Source organism: Aegilops tauschii, chromosome 6, assembly GCF_002575655.3.
Source record: "Aegilops tauschii subsp. strangulata cultivar AL8/78 chromosome 6, Aet v6.0, whole genome shotgun sequence".
Lineage (NCBI taxonomy): Eukaryota > Viridiplantae > Streptophyta > Magnoliopsida > Poales > Poaceae > Aegilops > Aegilops tauschii.
In genome coordinates this window covers 264,610-272,551 of record NC_053040.3, presented here as the reverse complement: position 1 = coordinate 272,551, position 7,942 = coordinate 264,610, and the positions used below count along the sequence as shown (strand labels likewise).

The following is a 7,942-nucleotide window of genomic DNA, read 5'->3' as shown; positions in this document are numbered from 1 at the left end:
AATCTGCTTGATTTGTTTATCCATGGCAATAACTAAATAAAAGGAGGGACCATGGTAAATAAGAGCTAGTCGTAAGAATTCGGCAAGGACAAGCATGGATTTCGAACCAGTAAATGACCAACGTCAGCAACTCTGGCCTTAGCAAGGATCTTGGTATAACATTTCCCAATTTCTTCACATATTTGGCCGCATCTCTGGTGATTTTTTAGCTGAAAAATCTCTAATATCCATGGACGACTCTCGTAGCATCCAAAAACGATAACGGAGCCGGCATGTCGGGGATACACACACAGAGAGAGGGGGGCGCCCCTATTCCTCGCCTTCAGCGAGTGTAACTCCCGACTCGCTGAAGGGGGCGAGCAATATTGGTCGGCCCACGCACGAGCAAGCCCACAACCTGTTTTCTGTTTTCGTTTTTCGTTTTTGTTTTATTTTCGTTTTACAAATAAACTCTACAAATGGTTTTTGGAGAATGTTGAATAAGTATTAAAAATGTTGAACAAGTATTTGAAAAATGTTGAATAAGTATTTAAAAAACATTGAACGAGTATTTGAAAAATGTTAACAAATATTTGTAAATGGTGAATAAGTATTAAATTTGTTGAAAATTATTTAGAAAATGTTGAATAAGTATTAAAAAATGTTGAACGAGTATCTGCAAAATGTTGAACATAATTTGGAAAATGTTGAATAAGTATTAAAAATGTTGAACAAGTATTTGAAAAATGTTGAATAAGTACTAAAAATGTTGAAGAGTATTTGAAAAATGAACAGTTATTTGAAAAAATGTTGAACAAATATTTGAAAAAAAACGTGATCATGTATATAAAAAATGTTGAACAAGTATTTTCAAAATGTTAAATAGGTGTTTGAAAAATGTTAAACAAGTATTTGAAAATAAAAAAACCCAAAAAAGAAAATGGAAAAATGGAAAAGGGAAAAGAAAACCAAACAAAAACTGGAGAATAAAGACCAGAAGAACAAAGAAAACGAAAAAAAGGAATGACAAAGAATGAGAAAAAGGAGAAGATCAAGAAAAGAAATAAAAGGAAACAAAGAAAAAAAACTCAGCTTGACGGGGTGGCTAGCAGTGCGCCTGAACTCCATATAGATCATGGATAGATCCCTAGTTCTCCCCTCTCTCATGTTCTCCTTTTACCTTAATAATTTTCCTACGGGCTCGTTGAAGGCGAGAAATAGTCGCCACGGAGAGGGAGAGGCGATGGAGACCGGTGCTTCAGGCGTGGAAAAGGGTCGTGAGCCTTGGACCAATTATCTCTTCGCCTTCTCGGTCGCTTGATTCACTGTTTCTTACTGTACGTGCTAACTCCACCATTGATTTTTATATAGATTATTACAATAATAATTTGTGCATTCAGAAATAAATAAAAATTCCCGAATTTGAAAAAGGCATTTTTTTTTTTGAAAAACTGGTTGACCGTTTATCATTGAAAATAAAAATTTCAATAAATTTGAAAATTTTCGAAATTTTGCAAAAAGTTGATAAATTTGTGAAGTTTCAAAATTTTAACAAAAATCGCAAATTCTAAAATACTTCATCCTTTAGGAAAAATATTGCCAGTTTTTAAAAAATGCTCACCGAAATTGAACAAAGGTTAATGAATTTGAAAAATGTCCATTACTTAAAAAAAACAAATTATGAAAACATATCATAAAAATTGTACAAAAAGATTAAAATAATTGAAAATAAAATTGAAAACTTAAAAAAGTTTATAAATTTTGAAAAAGTGGTAAAAATTGAAAAAAAGGTAGACACATTATAAAAAAGAAAACATAATAAGGAAAGGTAAAAAAGACAAAATGGAAAAAGGAAAAACAAAAAACTGGACAAAGACCTGGTCTAGAAAAATCAAAAAGAAAAAAAATGGAAAAAACGAGTTGGGAGGTTTCCAGAAGCGTCACCAAACCGAAATGTGTTCCTGCTCGGTGCCTAAAGATGGGTCGGCACATTATATGAGGCCAGGAGCAAATGATTCGGGCGTGGGCGCTTGTTTATAGAAATGCATTCACTCGCGACATAAGCACTGAATATGAACGTGGTGGCAAGGTTGCATGCAGAAGACACGAGCAAGAGAAGAATGGCCAGTGGAGGCCAGAACCCGGCTTGATGCCCCCCCCCCAACCGAGTTTCGTAGGGTCTATCTACCATTCATTCAAGCACAATTCCACCTTAATCGAACGATCGCAACAAAATATAAATATGTCGGTCTAAATTCCATGGAGCCACAAAAATGTATCGGTGGGGCAAAACCTTGTTAAACAAGGTAAGAAAGGGACAAAACCATTGAAAAATGCATGCTAATCATTGTCAGTCTAAATGAAAGGACCTCATCAAACTTGTACCGATAAGAAATTCCTTCCAAATTAGTTTAAGTTTGGCTTTTGGTTTTGTTTCCTTGTAAAACAACGCGTTGCCCAACCCTCCCAATAAACCCCCCAGCCAAACCCAACCCAACCCACTGCCGCAATAATAGAATTTCCATCTTTTCTTCTTTCGCCGCCGTGTCTCCTCATCTCTCTAGGGTTACCTCGATCCGTAACTAAATTCGACAGATCTCGCTAGGGTTTCCCCTAGTCGCCGCCGAGGAGGAGGAGGAGGTGATGGTGGGACTGCTCAGACAAGTAGGACAGAAGAGATGTGTCTAGGAACTACGTACTTAGTGACGTACTTGCAGAGGATGAACTAGTAGGAGATGATGAAGGGTGCAGAGGAGATGGCCCGGAGAAGGGGGGCCGTGCACAACAGAGATGATGCCTCCGTGTTAGATCTGGATCCATGGTTGGATGGGTCCGCACGACAGATACAAAGTGGTGTTGTGCAAAGTCACGTCGCCTTGCGTGCGTTAGATACAGATCAGACGGTCATCGAACTTTTGTAGTAGTAGCAATCAAATTTGGTCAAAATTCGGTTTTTTTTTGTCTCCGTTTCCTTGCGAGATACGAACGGCAGATAGCCATCCATCCACGCGTCTTGAATAAATAAATACCCAACCCACCCCGCACCCACCCCGCACCAAAGCTCCCAGCTTTTTTCCCCTTCCTCCGCCGCCGCGACTAGAGTTTCCTCGCTAGGGTTTCGTCTCCCGGTCCGGATCCAGCAGCAGCAGCGGGCGATGGCGGCCGCGGGAGAGGCCGGCGAGAAGAAGATGATCACACTCAAGAGCTCGGACGGCGAGGAGTTCGAGGTGGAGGAGGCGGTGGCCATGGAGTCGCAGACGATCCGCCACATGATCGAGGACGACTGCGCCGACAACGGCATCCCGCTCCCCAACGTCAACTCCAAGATCCTCTCCAAGGTCATCGAGTACTGCAACAAGCACGTCCAGGCCAAGCCCGCCGATGGGGCTGCCGCCGGAGCCGGAGCCGGAGCCTCGGACGCCGCCCCCGCCGCCCCCGCCGAGGACCTCAAGAACTGGGACGCCGAGTTCGTCAAGGTCGACCAGGCCACCCTCTTCGACCTCATCCTGGTATGAATCAATCAAATCCCTCGATTCGATTCTAGATCTGTACTGTTTCTGGCCGGCTCGGATCCAGATTGGTTTGCTGCCGTTTAGGTTCGATTGGACGGTCAAGATTCGATTTGATTGGGCTAGGGTTTACATACATGATTGGCTTGTTTTTACCCAAAGGACAGAGATTTGTTAGGTTAGGGTTTACATGATTGTGGTCTGATGTGTAATTTGCAATCCATGTTCTTGTGGTCGGATGTATGTATATATATGAATGACCTTACCTTATTAGGCCTGGAAATTCTATCTATGTGTGGATGAATTGTTTCTATCTAGCATTGTATGTAGCTAAATCACATTTTTATGCTAAGATTTGTTTTTCTATGCTAGGATTGTCTCTGGCATTATTATCTTGTCTAATCTTTTGGATTCCACTGTTGATTTGTGGATTGCATTATTATCCTTGTACCGAGCATTGCTTGACTCTTGCACTAGCCATTCATACACTCTGCTCTGACTCTGTTTTGTTACAGTTATGTTTTTTTTAGTCTCAATTTCTTATCCAGTTATGTTATAGTTACTGCTTACTCCTCAACATAAGTTCTGGGCTTTGAATCAGTATCTATTCATTAATGCATTCCTTGTTTCATGGTTTTAGTTTCTATCTACTCTATTATCTTATTAGCTCTGTTCTTGTAAATGAAAATGCTTATCTTATTAGTTTGTTGCCCTTTTGCCCCTTCTCAGGCTGCCAACTACCTGAACATCAAGGGGCTGCTGGACCTGACCTGCCAGACTGTTGCTGACATGATCAAGGGCAAGACCCCAGAGGAGATCCGCAAGACCTTCAACATCAAGAACGACTTTACGCCCGAGGAGGAGGAGGAGATCCGCAGGGAGAACCAGTGGGCCTTTGAGTAGAGGAGCATCTAGGCAGGCGATGCCGCCGCCGCGTTGAATGAACGAACAACGCTTAGTATTCGTCATGTCTGCATTTCAGCGCTCTTCTTTATGTCTGTCGTAATGGGTTGTAATTATCCTGGAGTCTATGAGGTGGTGTCGGTGAACATGTTCGGTCAGTGGTTATGTTTGCGACAACAAGAAAAACCTATCGTGGTCAGTGGTCATCACTTGTCAAACTGAATCTTAATCGTCAAGTGGAATGCTTTGCTTGTTTATCACCATCCTGTTCTGATTGTTGCTGTGTGATTTGAGCTTCTTTCTTGAAGCTTAACAACCTGTTCTCTTAATCTGGATGCTGCTTCTTTAAGATTGGAATATTTGCAGATTTCTGTTTACTGTTTTTGGTTATATATGTTTCTGTTGTGCCTGATGAGAGCAAACAAATTGTTCTGGGCCTCTGATTTCTGAAGCCTTAGATGATAAGGAAGTGTCTCATTCAGAGGGTGAGGGGCCTGGAGCCACTCATGATCTTGTGGTCTTATCCACCAAGTGGCCTCTGCCTTGCCTTCCAAAATAGCAGAAAATCCTGGCGCCTCATGTTTCCTTCTCAACCTGATAAGAGAAGCACTACATGTAGCTTGTCACCACCACTTGCATCTAGCTTCTTGTTTCTCCTCCTTGCAGCTGCTCCAGCCATGGCGAAGCCGATATCAATAGAGGTGTGGAACCCCAGCGGCAAGTACCGTGTGGTGAGCACCAAGTCCATGCCCGGCACCCGCTGGATCAAGCTCCTCACTGACAACGACTGCCGCCTCGAGGTGCGCTGCTCTGTTTCTTTGCTGTTGCTTGCTCTGTTTCATTGCTATGATGATAACAGATGCTGAATTTTCTTGCATGTTGAGCGCGCAGATATGCACGGAGAAGAAGACCATCCTCTCTGTCGACGACATACTGGCACTCATCGGTGATCACTGCCATGGTGTCATCGGCCAGGCAAGCAACCCCAGCTTGTTATTCCTTTCCTTTATGAATTTTCTTGTCGTGGGTTATGTAACGGAGGGAGTACTTGTATTAGGTTGTTGTACTGTCCTAAAAGGTGTAGTTAAGGTTTCCTAAAAACTGTGGTTAAGGTCATATATAGTTTGTTATCCTTTTAACAAGGCTCTTCTTTATGTCTTGTTTCAAGTATTCAATTAGTTATCAATCTGGATGATGACTTGTGTGGCACAAATTGGCTGCAGCTAACAGAGGACTGGGGGGAAGTGCTCTTCTCTGCGCTCAAGCGCGCTGGCGGGACAGCCTTCAGCAACATGGCCGTCGGTTACAACAACGTCGACGTAGATGCTGCCAACAGGAATGGCATCGCCATCGGCAACACGCCTGTATGTAGCACATGGAATTTATTTGACTGACAAGTGCCTTTGATATGATGAATGTTGCTCTGAAGTCTGAATCTCGTGATTACCATGATGGATGGGTGTATGCAGGGTGTTCTTACTGAGACGACGGCGGAGCTAGCGGCATCGCTGTCGGTGGCGGCTGCCCGGAGGATCGTTGAGGCCGACCAATTCATGAGGGCTGGCCTCTACGACGGATGGCTCCCGCACCTGTGAGTGATTGACTGCTGTGCTATTTATACAGCTTGATATGTCAGCAGCATATATACATCTATATAAAGGGATGTACTATTTAAGATATACGGATTGAATGAAATAATGAATGCAGGTTTGTTGGGAACTTGCTCAAGGGGCAGACTGTTGGAGTGATCGGAGCTGGCCGCATCGGCTCAGCTTATGCAAGGATGATGGTACCACTTTATCCATCCTCCATAAATAAATCTCATCTCAAGCTAACCTGTTGAGTAGGTATGAGCAATGTAAAACCGACTTAAATTTTGTGTGTGCTAGATTGAGGGGTTCAAGATGAACTTGATCTACTTCGACCTGTACCAGTCCACACGGCTCGAGAAATTCGTCACCGGTAAATTGTATTACCTACCCATACCGATTTACAGCTCTATTATTCTTGTGTCAGCTATTTATGCATTTGATGTGGATTTAAGACATGTGTAATAATAATGTTTATATGATGCAGCGTATGGCCAGTTCCTGAAAGCCAATGGTGAGCAGCCCGTGACATGGAAGAGGGCTTCCAGCATGGAGGAGGTCCTCAGGGAGGCTGATGTGGTCAGTTAATTAGATACAATATGCACCGGGGCATTGCAATTTTCAAAATACAGATGAACTTTTTTACATTTGAGACAAGGAACTCTGTTTCTGTTGATGGCAACAGATAAGCCTGCACCCAGTGCTGGACAAGACAACGTACCACCTGATAAACCCAGAGCGGCTGGCGATGATGAAGAAGGAGGCAGTGCTGGTGAACGCGAGCCGTGGCCCGGTGATCGACGAGGTAGCACTGGTGGAGCACCTGAGGGCGAATCCCATGTTCCGTGTTGGCCTCGATGTTTTTGAGGATGAGCCTTACATGAAGCCAGGGCTGGCTGAGATGAAGAATGCCGTTGTCGTGCCTCACATCGCATCTGCATCCAAGGTGCGAACTTGTATGATGTATCTATATAAATTGGATTCAACTGAAGTGAAGTAATGGATTTGTACATCCATGCCATGGGCATTGCCATGCATCCTCTGATGGATTTCTCCGTTTGTTTGGTTGACTGCGTGCGTGCAGTGGACGCGTGAAGGGATGGCGACACTCGCTGCTCTGAACGTGCTTGTGAGTTTCCTTGGATGATGATCGCTTAATCAATCGAGTAGCCCTTAATGTTTATTGCTAAAGTAGTAGGTAGGTGACTACTGATCGAAACCTGATGGAGCAAGTGTTTGTTAAAACTGACAGGGTAAGATAAAGGGGTACCCGGTGTGGGGGAACCCGAACGCGGTGGAGCCCTTCCTCGACGAGAAGGCGGCGCCGCCCCCTGCCTGCCCAAGCATCGTTAATGCCAAGCAGCTCGGTAACTGTTATATACCCGCCTAGCTCTCTGATCTTAGTTAGCTAAAGACATCTTGTAGCTTGTATTGACTATTGATTGGTGTTGTTGGTTGCAGGCCTGCCATCTTCCAAGCTTTAGGCAGAGGCAGAGATGGATGAATCACTGCTACTACTACTACTACTTGCTAAGATGCTATGCATATATAGCTCCTTCCCAGTATATATGTATGGATGCTCTCATCCTCATGGAGTAGTAGTACTGAATGAATGAATGAATGAGTATATATATCAAGCAAGAGATTTTTGATCAATTATGCATTTATTATATGTTTCCCTGCCCTGCATTACTTATACCCACTGCTTGCTAGTAAATTAAGCTTGGCAAATTATGCTGTGATGTATGCTAGGTATTACTCCCTCCGTCCCAAAATAAGTGTCTTAAGTTTAGTACAACTTTGTACTAGAGTTAGTATAAAGTTGAGACACTTATTTTGGGACGGAGGGAGTACATATATGCTGTAATGTATGATAGATATATTATGCTGTGAAGCAATTAAGAAATCCAAGGGAATTACACCACCCATAGTTCCCAGGCAGTAGCATCTGTCTGGCTGCCA

At 43.3% G+C, this 7,942-nt stretch overlaps 2 protein-coding genes across 2 annotated transcripts; both read left to right on the top strand.

Moving 5' to 3' along the window:
* The first annotated feature begins 3,022 nt into the window (after nucleotides 1-3,022).
* On the top strand, nucleotides 3,023-4,648 carry LOC109767932 (SKP1-like protein 1). The gene is made up of 2 exons (XM_020326669.4): nucleotides 3,023-3,488; nucleotides 4,218-4,648. Exons 1-2 carry the CDS (start codon nucleotides 3,135-3,137, stop codon nucleotides 4,389-4,391), a joined length of 528 nt encoding a protein of 175 aa, XP_020182258.1. The 5' UTR covers nucleotides 3,023-3,134; the 3' UTR covers nucleotides 4,392-4,648.
* A 129-nt stretch (nucleotides 4,649-4,777) lies between these two features.
* LOC109767931 (glycerate dehydrogenase) lies at nucleotides 4,778-7,636 on the top strand. Its single transcript, XM_020326668.4, has 11 exons — nucleotides 4,778-5,191; nucleotides 5,283-5,366; nucleotides 5,615-5,755; nucleotides 5,861-5,982; nucleotides 6,099-6,180; nucleotides 6,281-6,353; nucleotides 6,468-6,559; nucleotides 6,666-6,926; nucleotides 7,065-7,109; nucleotides 7,233-7,347; nucleotides 7,442-7,636. Exons 1-11 carry the CDS (start codon nucleotides 4,850-4,852, stop codon nucleotides 7,462-7,464), a joined length of 1,380 nt encoding a protein of 459 aa, XP_020182257.2. The 5' UTR covers nucleotides 4,778-4,849; the 3' UTR covers nucleotides 7,465-7,636.
* The last annotated feature ends 306 nt before the right edge of the window (nucleotides 7,637-7,942 follow it).